General features: G+C 42.7%; 1 protein-coding gene across 1 annotated transcript in view; it reads left to right on the top strand.

The window, feature by feature from the left end:
• CALN1 (calneuron 1) overlaps positions 1-14,446 on the top strand; it is a 481,060-nt gene that overhangs the window by 174,788 nt on the left and 291,826 nt on the right. The window contains exon 3 of the mRNA XM_037003059.2: positions 5,246-5,389. Within this exon, the coding sequence (XP_036858954.1) occupies positions 5,246-5,389 (144 nt within the window). The remainder of the gene's footprint in view (positions 1-5,245; positions 5,390-14,446) is intronic.

Genomic DNA, 14,446 nt, shown 5'->3' with positions numbered 1-14,446 from the left:
CCACTGCGCAGCCGGTGTGTTAGGCATGCCTGGTTTGGCACATTCTCACCACTCTGCCTCCTTTCTCTTTTCTCCATGCCCTCAAGATTCAAAGATTTCACCCATGTGACCCTTTCACAGAGTTGTCTCTGTCCTGTGGAACGACTTCTTTGGGGTTTTGTGCAGACTTGTATTATTGGGCTTGTCATTCTCTGTCAAGAATATCTGGTCATCTTCCTGTCACGCCAACTAGAATACAAGCTTCTCCCAGCTTGGAAAGTTTCTCTTGCTACTTCTCCATACTAGCTGAGGATCTGACATATCATAAGTAGATAGCAACTCTTCATTGAATGAATGACTGTATTAATTGTCTTTTAAATATTCATTTGTTGTCTTTCACAGAGAAGGTGGAAACCCTTCTAAATCCCTTTTGTTATTGGCTTTATCCCTGACATATTATTTCTTCTGATATTTTCTGGCACATTTGTCTTGATGTTTAATAATTGCCTTGTCTAGCCTTACTGAACTGCATGTATCTCCAGTTTTGCAATTTCTCAATGATGTGTATCAACAGAATGCATCTTGTTCATTAATAGAGCCATCACTTTTTGTGGTTAAAACTCACATTCTTGCTATATATATATTTCTGTGGAAAAGAAACAAATTTTGAATCTAACAGGGATTGAAATAGGAAAAATTGTTGTTCTTTGTTTCTAATTTGAGTTTGCAAATGAGCACTGTGAATTTCAGCTGATTCTTCAAAGCTAGAACATTAGGCAATGAATATTGACTCTGGCTGGTGACTGGATTACATCTGAGGCACTCTATTTGGGCAGCCTGATTAATGAGTCTGTTACGTGTGATAACCATGCTTTTCCCATTTCTCCAGCCCAAATTGGCTGTGGTGTACCACAACATAGAACCTGGTTTTCAGAGGGCACTGGGTCAGGATGTAGGTGGTATAGGTGGTGGCTGCAGATATTTTTAATAAGGCAGACTTGCTGGCATAATGGGAAATAATTCTCCTGGGCCCTCGAGCAGGGTCATTTCTAGCCCAGTCTTTGCAGGACTTGAAAACATCAGAGTCACTCAAGGGAGGAGAGACGTGGATCCCTGTGGGAATGGAGACTCTGGTTCCGGGAGATTCCATATGCAGAGAGCGAATTTCTTTTTTTCAGAAGATATCTCTTAACCATGTTTTCTTCCAAACTCCACACAATGAAGTTGGACAGGCTCCTATCACCATCGTGGATGGCTCTTCTGGGGCCTGCAAAGGCATCTTAAGAGGGAATAGACTTGCCATGCTGGTACCTAATGTGCATGAGTTGCGTGAGAATGAAATTGTATTTAAGTCCAAAAGCACAACATGCTTATGTAACTTCAGAGCACAAGGGACTTTAGCCCTAACAGAGGATGCGTTTCAATGAAAAGCACACCACATTACTGAGCTCCTGAAAACTTGATCTGTGGTCCCCACTTCTCAAGGATGTGGAAAGTGGCCAGGTTCCTTTCTTGCTGTGAGCAGGGTACCTGTAGCTGCAGACAGAGGGATCAGCCTGTTCCCAAGTTTCTACTGGTTTTATGGGCATATTTCTCACACCCTGTTCTGCTATTAAAAATAAAATGAGGCACACATCACATATCTCAGACTACAAGACCTGTTTCCTTCAATAAGCTTCTCATTTGCCTGGGCTTTCCCTGCCCCAGAAAGATTAAGTCTCCAGAGACTTGCTGTATAGATTTCTTGTTTTGTAGTTTTTTTCTCCCCTTCTCTGCTATTTTGGAAGAAAATGAAGTTAGTGAGTTTTGTCTGTCTCTACAGACACATGCACACACAAATTTTCTACCTGGGAGCCAGGAGCAGCTATTCTCTGCAGAGAAGGATGGCTTTGTCCCATTTACCTGGGGGCCACACAAAATAGAACTCTGAGCTCATGTTTACCTGCTCTGTCCTGTTTGGGCTAGAGTTGAGTGGTTCTGGGTACATATTGTAGACAGGGCTAACCATGGGGGTCCAAAGCCTTGAGGGAACATGTCCCTTCACAGCAGGGCAGTTCAGGGTGACTTACCAAACCAGTAGCCCAAAGGCGAGGCAACTCTGGGAATAGTCCAGACAGTTGGGTGGGGTTTGGGAGGCATGGCCACCCAGGCCTTAATTTCTAGTTCACCTTCTCAATACCTCCAACCAGGCCCCTAGGGGGTATCTAGTGTAAGGATATAGGCTCATTCGTGGTAAGATCTAGGGCATGCAGGGGGACCACAGAAATCAGGCTGGGCCCTGTCACCAGAAAGGGATCAATCACCCTGTCAGAGTGACAGCGACAGCCCAGGGGCCCGGGGGTGAGTCAGAGGGCCAGCAAGTGGAGATGGTACCTCGGGAAAGGAGTGGTTCAGAGAATAGGGGCAGGGTTCAGTCTGCAGCTGGCCTTCCAGCTGGCCTACCTGGGACCCCAGCCTCTTCTGTGACCCCACATGGGGCCCTATTACCATCTGACATTTTCTGCTGTTGAATGGTATGTGTGACCTTGATGTAAAACCCTATCAAAGAGGCTGGAAGGCCATCCAAGCCAACCCTTTTTCTAGATGGGGAAATTGAAGGTGAGGGATAAGCCTGCCCCAGTGGCAGGGCTGCTCTGTGGGCTGACTCCCACCTCAGGAGACCCTGCCTCTGCACCTCTGCCCTTGGCATCCGAGTTCTGGTGGTATAAGGCTGTGGGCTCTCCCCCTGTGTCCTTGAGTGCTGTGTGCCATGACCTCAAGCTGAGCAGTGGCTTTAAGCTCTTTTGGGCTGCTTGGAACTTGGTTGGAAAACATATGGCTGCTTTGGGTAATCCTGGGCATGTTTCATTGATGAGAAAAGCTTAAAAGTACAGACAAACCCCTTGATTCAGAATTTGTACTAGACTAAAATTTTTTCTACATTATCAGTGGTAAAAAGAGGGGTGTTTGAACAGCAGATGAATAGGGTATGAAAGAGAACACAGGCTTCCTCTCCTTCTCTTAAACACTCTCACGATGTCCATGGATCCACAGAAAGGGCTGCAAGTACCTTAGGGACTCTCATGGCCAACCCAGCTCATTTTACAAATGAACAATCTGAGGCCTCAGAGTTTGGCTTCAGACCTAATTAGCTAATGTGCCTGGCCGAAAGCCTAGGGTCCTGGCTGGTCTTCTGTCTGCTGGAGCCCACATTTATTCACCAAAAGCATTTAGTGTGCTGAATTAGTGTTGATAATGGATTTGCTAGTAATATAGGATCCTTGTTTATTCAGACCCATCAAGTGTTGAACAGCTGTCTGTCTAGCACCCCCTTTGGGAGTGTGGGTGGGAACATACAAAGATGAATGAAATGTATAAGGAACTTGAATTTCGGGGGAGAAACCATGATTTTTGTACCAGTCATCATCTTTCTAGACAGATGTTATGTGAAAGGAATGAATGACTTGCTCAACAGCCAACAGAAAGGCAGATAACTTCAGTGAGCAAAGGTGTGTTGGTGGAATGCATAGCCTCTGACTAGCTTTGAAGGAGGGATGTGATTTGAGCAGGTAAAGAGGAAGGCAAGGCATTTCAGGTGGAAGTACAGGATTGGACAGTGTAATGGTCTGAAAAGTAGCCCCCAAAGGTATCAGGCCCATATCCCTGGAACCTGTATATATTACCTTGGAAAAATGGTTTTTGCAGATGTAGTTCAGGATCTTGAGATGGGGAGACTACCCTGTATTCTGGGGGGTCCCTAAATGTAATCACAAATCTCCTTATCAGAGGGAGGCCGAAGGATCACAGACAGAAGAGGAGAAGGCAGAGTGACCACAGAGGCAAGATTGGAGTGATGCAGCCACAAGTCAGGGAATGCTGGCAGCCACAAGAAGCAGGAAGAGGCTGGGAACAGATTCTCCCCTAGAACCTCCGGGAAGAGCAAGGCCCTGCCCACACCTTGGTTTTGGCCCAGTGATGCTGACTTCAGACTTCTGGCCTCCAGACTTTGAGAGAATAAAATCCCCTTGTTTTAAGCCACCAGTTTGTGGTGATTTGTTATAGTAGCCACCAGAAATTACTGCAAATACAAAAGGGCAAAGTCTGTTTGGGTAAGGGTGTGTGTGGTTCAAGGCGTTTGCCAGAAGCACAGTCAGATATTTACAGAGGTAGTTGTAAGAATTGAATTGGGTTAGGACCAGTGTCTTGTATTAGTTGAAAGAGTTCCTGTAAGTTGTTGTGTGGCCCTAACCCTCCTAACTGAGTGTGGGGCTCTCCATGATGCCCAGCGATCAGTGTTATTTCTCTGCAGGACTTGCTCCAGTGTTCCTTGCATGCAGCAAGTCCAGGCAGTTGCACAGCATGATGCATGTTGGTGGCTGCCACACCTGGGCTTGCACCAGGTTTACTGATGGGGAGGCAGAGCTGGCCAGATCTCGGGATCAGATACAAATGATAGACCTCTCATCTTTGGATGTGATCTCAAATTCCCCATGTCATGCCTGGCAGGAGTGTGACATGTCAGGCATGCTCAGCCAGCTGGGGCAAACAGGCTACAAGGGCCCTGGAAGGAGGGACTCTGGGTGCAACTCAGAGCAACTCTGCTGCTGGAGTAAGAGGATGGGAGGTCACCTGCCCAGGGGCATGGTTCTGTCAAGGCAGAAGCAGATCATCCAGCAGCTCTAGGGAAAGTGATTGAAGATGCCTTCTGGGCTTTTATGGCACTCTTATTGATCTGAAGTTCTTTATAGCCATCAAACAGCTGTAAATTAGAGGAATGAAATAAAAACAGCGGGATACTCAATGCCTAGCCTCCGATGAGTTTGACTGGGCTTTCTCCACAGCTCCTGCAGCAGGGTGCTGAAATGTAAGCCTGCAAAGGGAGATCTCATTCTCCTTTCCTCCCCACAGACTGAAGTTAAGAGGCAGCTTTCTCCTTGCAGCTGAAACCTAACCAATCCCCCAACTCAGGAAGTGTCCTTGGTTGATACACTCTCAGCCAGGACTCCGATCTAATTGTGTGCCTACTACAGGGGTTGGGGCTGCTCAGAGTCAGTTATCTCCTCCTTCCAGAGCTGTTTTCTTTTCACTCTCCTCTCATTTTCCCTCCTCTCTTACTCTTTCTTTTTCTTTTGGCCCTCATTTGGCCACTCGTTTATCCCATTAAAGGTTTTTGACACATCACTATTTGTAAAGTAGTTTGGAGTTTTCAATAGGCAATCACCAACAATTTCAATGCAGTAAACCAAGCCATATGACCACTGGACCTTCTTTGCTTTTCCCCTTGTAGAAATCCGAGAGGCCTTTCGGGTTCTGGATCGAGATGGGAATGGCTTCATCTCCAAGCAGGAGCTGGGAATGGCCATGCGCTCGTTGGGGTACATGCCGAGTGAGGTGGAGCTGGCCATCATCATGCAGCGCCTGGACATGGACGGTGAGACCCGGCAAGCAGCTCTCCCCTGAGATGAACCGTGACTCATCAGTGAGACTTGGGCTTCGAAGGGCTTTGCACTTGGAGTCAAAAGACTTGGGTTAAAGTCCTGATTTACATTTGGGAGTGCAAACTTGGATTGCATTAGGGTTTTTCAAACAACATTCTGTAGAGGCCCAGTGACCCACAGAGGTGGTTCTGGGGCCCCTGGAGGGACGGTGAAGAAGGAGGCCTGGCTAGGGGAGCAGTAAGAGCTGTTCTTTCCATACACCTCCCTTCACCACCTTTTAAAAACAGCTTCATTGAGGTAGAATTCACATACCATAAAATTCACCACTTGACACATGTGATTCATGGCTTTCAGTGTATTTACAGATTTGAGCAACCAATGCCATCATCAATTTTAGAACACTCTTACCACTCCAGAAAGAAAACCCACACCTTGGAGCCAGCACCTCCCAATCCCTCATTCCCCCCACAGCCCCTGGCAACCACCAAGCTACTTACTTCTCTGGATTTTCCTTTGCCTATTTTGGACATTTTGTATAAATGGAATCACACAGTATGTGGTTCTTTGTGATTGGCTTCTTTCATGGAGCATAATTTGGCCAAGTTTCATCCATATGGTGGTGTGTATTGGTACTTTATTTGTTTTTATGGCCAAATCATGTTCTATTATATGAATAGAATAGCTTCTTTTCTTTCTCGTTTACATACTGGATTCCAACATACAACCTCATTGGGGGAAAATGGGTTTCACTGTATTCAGAAAGTTGTAAAAAATGACACATTAGATCATGAGGGTTCTTTCCTGCTCTAAAATCCTGGGTCTATGCCAAACCGTTTGTAACCCTCCCGACATTGAGATCCCACCTTGGCTGAAGGTCCTGCAGGTAGCCTTCTCATTTTGATTTTTCAATATGCAGTCTCCCCCTCTGAAAAGCAGCTTAATTCTTGGTATGAGAAGTCCAGAGTGGTAGGCTTTGGGATTCTCAGATAGAGCATGAAATAAACAAATAAAGGTAAACAGAGGGTGGGTCAGGAGGTCTTGGAAGAATAGACTGAGACCATGGTGTGGGAGACGTTTGCTTGGCCGACAGACTCATTGGAAGGACAAGACTCTCTGGTTACTCTGCTGGATTTGTTGGGAGGATGGTAATGAGGGTGCACATATGGTGAAGGAACCCCAGCACCAATCCCCAAAGGTGGCTGTGAGAATTTATTTTCTGGTTGAAGAAAAAGGTATTTTATCAGGGATGTTTGGTGGTATGAGCAGTCTCAGCCTTGTGCTTACAACTCTGACTGTGATTCACCATGTCTTTGCAGGTCTGATTTGACCTTGCTTTGTATTTAGATGGTTTCTGAAAAGCTGGAGCAAAGCACAGTATTGCGCAATCTGTCATCCACTGACTCCCATCTCATTTCAGAGATAATATTTCTAGAAAAGCAAACATTTCCTCCTTAGCATAATAGAAATCTTAACCTGTGCTTCTATTTATGGGACTAAGAAGGGCTTTGTGCTTTGAGTTCTCCTTCCATTCTCCTCCCATTCTCCTCCCACAGCTCCTATAATAAAACCTAGTCAAATGGACTAACAGCAAATGGAATTCACAGCACATAACAAAAACAAGCCTGGGCTGCTGTGGGTGAGTTCCTATCAGGTTGAGATCTTCACAGAAGTCCATTCTGGCTCTTCTCTGTGTTCACTCACCAGGCTTCAGCACACACGGAATTTTTACCTTATTGTAAACAAGGGCTCGGAGTCCCAGGAGACCCTGTGGGATGCTGTTGCTCAAAGGGCTATCAGGACTTGGGAAAAGCTCCACATAAGATATAGTTTAAAAGACTTTTAGTTCCACCAATGTATTTGCAACTTACATACTCAGGTACTCATGCCCAAGGCAGAACTTACAAGAACTTAACTATTCTCTTGTATAGAATTTCTGTTAGTTCCCTTAACAAAATCGCAAGTCATCAGCTGTTTCACCGTGACCCTCATCAGGTACAAGCACATGTATTTACTTTTTTTTTTACTTTAACAGAGTGTTGTCGTTTTATTGAAAAGTAACACATATTTAAAATTTTTAGTATAAAAATATAGAGTAAAACTTAATCTCTTCCCTCAAATGTCATCAACCATTGCACATATATTTACTTTTGAAGTGCAACTTCTTCGAAGTTTTGTGCCTACAAAAGATTTAATACAGAACATATGAAAACAGCACTGCAGTTTATGTGAACGAATTGCCTACCCAGTTTATTAAGTGCCTAAATGTTAAAAGAGCTAAGTGAAAAATGCTTAGTATAAGGCCAAAATATGTCTTTGGGTATTTTTTTGTAAATGATGCTGTGAAGTGAAATATCCAAGGTACCCAGTTCTGGACATGGATGGACTGACCGTCTTTCAGTGTCCTTCTCTTAATGGAGACTTTTGAGCTGTTCTGTTCAAAAATAAATCAGGTTCTAATTATACTTTTCCTTCCGAACTTCTGTAACTGGGGATTCTCCAGAGATTCAGTCTTGCCTAATTAAGCTTCTTGTTGGTGTGAACCTTGTGGAATGGCAGAGGTTTTAATGGGGATAATGCCACAAAATAAACAAATAACCACCACCACTAAAGCTGGACTGTGTGAGCCGGAACTTAGGATTCTTAGCTGTAAGGTGACCGTGCGTTTGGACCACAGACCCTGGTGTCTGGGGGCAGCAGGAGACATGGCTGTGCTTCCACCCAGCCCAGCTGGCCGTGATTAGGAGCAGGTCTGTGCCGCATACCATTCCTTTCTGGGGTCCCTGCTGGTTTGCTCACCAGTGAGGTCATACCCCTGGCACGGTATTAGCCTGAATGTGTCTTTGCAACCTGAGTTAACACAGGAGGCTTTCATTAGGTGGTTCCTTGGGAGTGGGGTGCCTTGCTGGCTATGTGTATAACAGTAACCTCCCTCTACTAGGAGCTCAGTGGGATTTCCTGGGCACAGAGCCTGTAGGAGCCAGACAGTTCCAGTCTGTGTGTGAACTGGCTTTTCAGAGGACTGAATGGAAGATAGGCAGTAAGGGCTTGGATTGCACTCCTGGCCCCTGACCAATTTGCCTTTAGTGCTGGGGCTGACAGTGTGTGTGCATGTGTGTGTGTGTGTCTGTGCACATGTGTGCACTGCATGGGCTGAGCTACTCAGACTTTAAATAAACAGAAAACCCAAACTTCTGCTCAATGCCTGGTGCCTCCTCATTGACCTATTGCTGCAAAGGCCCTTTCTTGGAACTTTAGCTCAATTTTGAACTCCTTGATGTTCATTGTCCCTCTCCTCTTGCATTAGGCGCTGCAGCTGAGGTGGCTTCTACCCTAGCACCGGTTGGGAACTAGGATTCAACTTTCCTGGATGCTGTGTTCCAGGATTTCTCATTCAGCCCAGATTCTGGAAGCCTGAAGCCCCTTCAGTTAAGCCTCGTGCCCTAAGGCATTCCTTGCATGTCGGAAATCAACGTCTCTCCAGTGCATCACTGTGTTAGTTATGTACCATCCTTGCAAGAATTGATAAAACTGTCACCCAAGAGAGTTATCCCCAAAGCTTCAATCTTTTGTAGAAACAGTTGAGAAAGGGTACTTGAATATGACCATGGACTCTGCCATGCCTCAGCCACCCCATGGCTGGCTCTGTGGTTCCCAAAGCAGCTCCCAGGGACCCTCAGAACTACCTACGTTATTCATGGGGAATAAAGGCCTGATATCTTCAAGACCCAAAGGGTAATTTTGACTGCTTTCTACATTTTAATGGTTTCTCCAACCACAGCACTGTGGCCTTCTCTGGAGTGAATCCAGCTAGCTTTGGAAATAGTTTCTGAAACCATCAAACCAGGAGACATTCTCAGAAGCCCATGGCCTGCGCATGGGCTCCACTCACATTTCCTAATATAGTCTTCCATCTTTCAAACAAATACAGACTTTGCCCTTGTATTCCTTAATTTTCCTTCTGTTTCTTAGAGATGCAGAAAATCATAAAATTCCAACAAATTTGGGGTTTTGACATAAATTCTTATCTCACAACAGGTTTGTCATTTTCTCAAGCTTCCCCACTGTCTGGATGACGAATTTGATACAGATTAGTTCAATTTAAAAAAAGGATTTGTCTGCGTCCATTATGTGTGAACTTGCTGTTTGTATGGTTGGCAAGGTTCACTTTGAGTTTGTTTTGAGAAAAACTGCTGAGCTGCGAAGAGCAAAATCATGGGCAGAGTGGCACGAAAGAGCAGCTTCCCCAGTGTTAGCCTGTCTACAGCTTCCCTCTCCCACTTGCCCATTCAGTGCAAGCATGACTCCTTTGCTGATTAGTCATATAACTGCAACCTTTCTGTTTTCATTTGTGACCTTTTAGAAGGCATATGCTAAATTACGAGCATGGCTCACTTCTGCTTCATCTTCAAACACATGTCAGTATGCTGATTTGTGTGCTCTGAACCTGGCATTAGGTATGTTTTGGGGGTTAGAAAGCACACACCTTTTCTGCCGGTGGGGAATGACACTCCCCCCTCATTCAGACTGCATGAAGTGGAAGCAGTTGGGGGTTTTTAGCCTAGTGCAGAGGGTCCCAAACCCAAGTGCACATCAAAAAACACCTGGAGAGTGTCTTAAAAAACAGACCTGTAGAATCAGAATCCCCAGGGTGAGGCCCATGAGCCTGCCTCCTTCAGAAATCTCATCAGGTTATAGACAGCGAGGTGTCCATTGATATAACTGGGAAACCTTTGGTTAAAAGAAAAATTTAAAGCTAAAGAGAAATCGTCAAGCCTGTGAATATTTGTGTGAGCAAGAAGGTCTGAGTAGGAGGTAAATGCCTGAAAGGCAGGTAAGAAGGATTTCTTTGGGAGTTTGACGAAGGAAGTGGATGGTCTGTGGCCAGTCAGCTCTGTCAGAAAGCAGGAAGCCCTCCCAGTGTTCACCCTGTTCTAAACACTTTATTTATTAACTTACTTAGTCCTCGATCAGCCATAGGTGCTAACTAGTATGAGTCTCATTTCTGGATGGAAAAAATGAAGTACAGAAGTTTCAAGTCACTTGCCCAGGTCACTCTACTAGTAAAAGCCATATGAACCTGAGATCTTAACCACATATCTTGTAGTTATATTTTTCTTTTTGTGATTTTAGTAGATATAGGCCATGACTTGGAGACACTGACTGATAGAATACACTCTCTCTCTCTCTCTCTCCAGAGTCACGACATCACCTAGGTATTTGAAACCAAAATGTGAGTGTTTTGATTACCAATTACTGTTCCAAATAGTCTCCTGCTATCCCCTTTGGCTGAATGATGAACTCCAGTCACTGCCAAGATTATCTTTGTGTGAGTCAAGCCTGACTGTTGAGCAGAGTTTGTGAATTAAAGATGGTGTCTTTCGAGTTTCTCGGTGCTTTGGTGAGGAGCATCCTTTAGGCACTCTTGGGGTATGTAATGCTGGTGGATGTTCATGATAAATCCATTCCAACTTTGCTGTCTCCCTGAGCAATTCCTTCCTCTGTGTTATGCCAGGAAGGGCCTGCCATCTTAATCTTACTGACAGTTGGCTACATTGAATCCAAGTTTCAGCCACAGACCAAACTGCTCATGCCACTTCCAGCTACTCAAGCCAACATACTTAAAACAGCATTTCTGGTATGTGCACCTATTTCAGTAAGCATCTTTAGCCAATATTGTATTATTTCTCCCTTGTTTTAATATCCTGGGATCCATGGCTACACCTTTCCTGCAGATTTACACTAATATAAATTAGCAACATCTTGCAACTCAGTATTCTCCCCTATCAGACCTGGAACTTCTGGGATATGCTGATCTGATTATAATCCTGGGTTTAGAGGCAGTGAAACTTTCTGGGTGTAGATCTTACAGACATCCACTTCCAAGGCAGCTGCCTCCAATGTGTTTATTTCAGGTCCTTATGGTCTCCAGGTTCTTTAAACTGAGCTGGTGTGACCTTAGGGAGATATCAGAGAGGACATCAGGGAAACTTGGGCATTTGACTTTTCTGAATCCACCCGGAGGTCCCTGTTCCAAGTCTCAGTTTCTACTCCTTTCTAATCAGTGCCATGCATTTCACGAGAGACTTCTGTAACTTCAACTTCTACTACATATCTGCATACCACACGGTTAAATTTGGGGTCTTCTTTGCAGTTGTAAAAAGAAAGTGATTATTTTCAGGCCACCCTGGGGGGCACTCTATCCTCTTACTGTGGCCTAAGCTGAGAATCTCAAGGTCTGAGCTTGTTTTTTCCTGTCAAGGGCATTTAGAGGCAGCCACCCCACCACACAAGTTTGTCATCATTATTGCTACTGTGAAGGTCAAACACAGGAGCTACATGGGTCTTCAAAAGCCTTGCTTTTGATAATTATTTTATCCCAAGAAACCGTAAGTGACATTGAATTAATTTTGATTCCAGTCATGCTACAGACACCAGTGCCCCATTTTTCACTGGCAGGAAAGTCAGCACTTCATTTAGGATCAGAGATAAGCAAACCAATCTCAGAATCCCACTTAGGAAGGTTGTTTCTTCCTGGTACCACACAATATATCATTTTGAGAATAGAAACCATCCTCAGTTCCTAGAAGCAAGAGTATTCTGTGAAAGATAAGAACCTGCTAACATTCTTTGTACATAAATAACATTTATCTCAGGCAGGGTTTACCAAAAAGCATATATGAGAATGCCCATCTCAGAACACTCTGAGTACTGAATATTTAACAAATCATTACTAATATGATTGGTGAAAAGTGGGAACTCATTTTGTTTTAACTCACAGTGAGATGATGTGTTGATTGGTTATTTTTCTCCCTTTCATGGATTGTCTATTTTTTTAATATGTTTCAGTAAGGATAGGCTAAATTATGCTGCAGTAATAAATAATTCCCCTCATATCTGTGGCTTACTGTCACAAAATGAAAATTCTCACTCCTGCTGTTTGTGGGTGTTTTCTCTTTGTCATCCTATCAGGAGTTCTGGCAGAGGGAGGTGTTTCTTTGATAGTCATGACAAGGGAAAGAGACCAAGTGGATCACACAGTCATTCTTGACTTTTATGTCACTTGTATTCACATCTGATTGGCTAACACAAGTCACATGGCTGTGCCTAATATCAAGGGGTGCTGGCAAGTAGAATCTGACTACATGCCCAGAAAGGAATGAACTGGAAATATTTGATGAGCAATACAAATGATGACTTAGCAATTTTAGACTTTTTATTTTTTATTAGAATCTTACATTCATTGTAAAATTTTTATCCCAGGAAAAACTTTTAGATATACTCTGAGTAGGGGCAAAAACAATTTTATGGGAGATTTTCCATATTTTTTCAGATTGACCAAGAAGATAAAACTAAAACTACATAGAATAATTTGAATGACATTGAACGTGTATGTATATGAGTATGTGAGCATATGTCTATATAACATAAATTTTGTACCCTTAGAAAGAGAATACCCTTCTTTCTAAGCAATTCTGAAACATTAACAAAACATGGCTCTGTATTAGGCCACAAGACAACCTAATCAGATTCCAAAGGATAATTATTACAGGCACATTCTTTGACTACAAGGCAATAAGTCAGAAATTCCAAACCAAAGTTTGGATAAGAATCTCACCATTTGAAATATAAAAATTAAAAACCAAAAAGCTTTCAGTGTAATGAACAGTTTCCCAGAGTTGATTCTTTGGAAAAAAATAATAAATTGACAAATATTACACATTTCATTAAAAATTAAGAGAGTTACCACTAAAACTAGGAATGAAAAAAATATGGGAGACTTTTAAAAAGAATACTTGATACCATTTCGTTCAAATACATTTGAACAGCTATATAAAATGGAGATTTTTGGAAAAATACAAATTTTAGAAATTGATCCAAGCTTGGGGAAGTTGTCTAAATCAGAAGTTGCATACTTAAAGCCTGCCAGCCAAATACAGATTACAGCTCTGTTTTATTTGACTCACATGTCATTTTATATAGCAGAAAATCTCATACTAAAAATCTGTACTTCTCTCTCCTCTTAAAATATTGGAGAGTTTGGCAAGACTAGACCTGCATTCCTTCATGCAATAATTTGGTGGAGTTGAGCATCTGTCCCCTCTGGACAGGAAAAATGCCACAGTTTCCACCCTTTCTTATCACCGACCTGCTCCCTTTTAATGGACTAACTCGGTCCCTATGGGCTTTAGAGTTTGTGACTTTGCCTAAATGGACCTGGTGAGTAATGTGGGGATCTTCCACTGTGGTAGCATTTCATTCTGTCTTTCCCTTAGTATTAATTATATGTTTTTGTGTTTATTTTGTTTTTCTCATTCTGTTTCTGAGTTGCTTATTTATTGTCATTTCTAGCAACTTCAGATTACTTATATTATTTTAGTTCTTCATTATTTAATAATTAAGGCAACTAGAATAAGAAATGTGTCACCAAAAAGAGATTTAGTAATGTCTCCCAAACTTTGATAGTGTTGTTTCATTGTTTTCTTTACAATATTTTATTGTATTTTAAATGCCCTGTGCTGTGCCAAAATTTTTTAGGGAAGTATTTGTAATTTCCCAAGTTGCTGGGATTTTAAATTTCCAGTTTACCTTTAAATTCTCTATCTTCCTTGCATTATGGAAAATAAATATGAACTGTGTTTGGTAAGAGTTTCTTTGTAACCAAGAATAAGAACTTTTACAAAGGTACTGCCTCTATAGTATAAGGCTTTTATGTATGCATAGAAGTTATCTTCACATTACCTATATCCCCTCCATCCATATTTTTGTTTGTTTTATTCAAAATAAATTGTTGTGATGTGTCGAAGTCTCCCACTGCTCTTACATTGCTCCCTTGGTTTACTTATAATGACTTTTATTTTAATTTTCATGTTCTGTCTGCCTTTTTTTAATGTACCTTTTTTAATGTTTTACCTTTTTTTAATGTAAATGTTCTTTAAGTACTTTTGAGTTATGCTTTTGCTTTCTGTTGATTTTTTCTGTTGATTTTTGCCACATAACCTTTTTGCCTGTGTTTGCATAACATTTATTGTTATGTGTGGTCATTGGAGAAA

This window comes from Manis javanica, chromosome 10 (genome assembly GCF_040802235.1).
Source record: "Manis javanica isolate MJ-LG chromosome 10, MJ_LKY, whole genome shotgun sequence".
Classification (NCBI taxonomy): domain Eukaryota; kingdom Metazoa; phylum Chordata; class Mammalia; order Pholidota; family Manidae; genus Manis; species Manis javanica.
The sequence above is the reverse complement of the archived record's forward strand: the minus strand, read 5'-3'. Positions and strand labels throughout refer to the sequence as shown.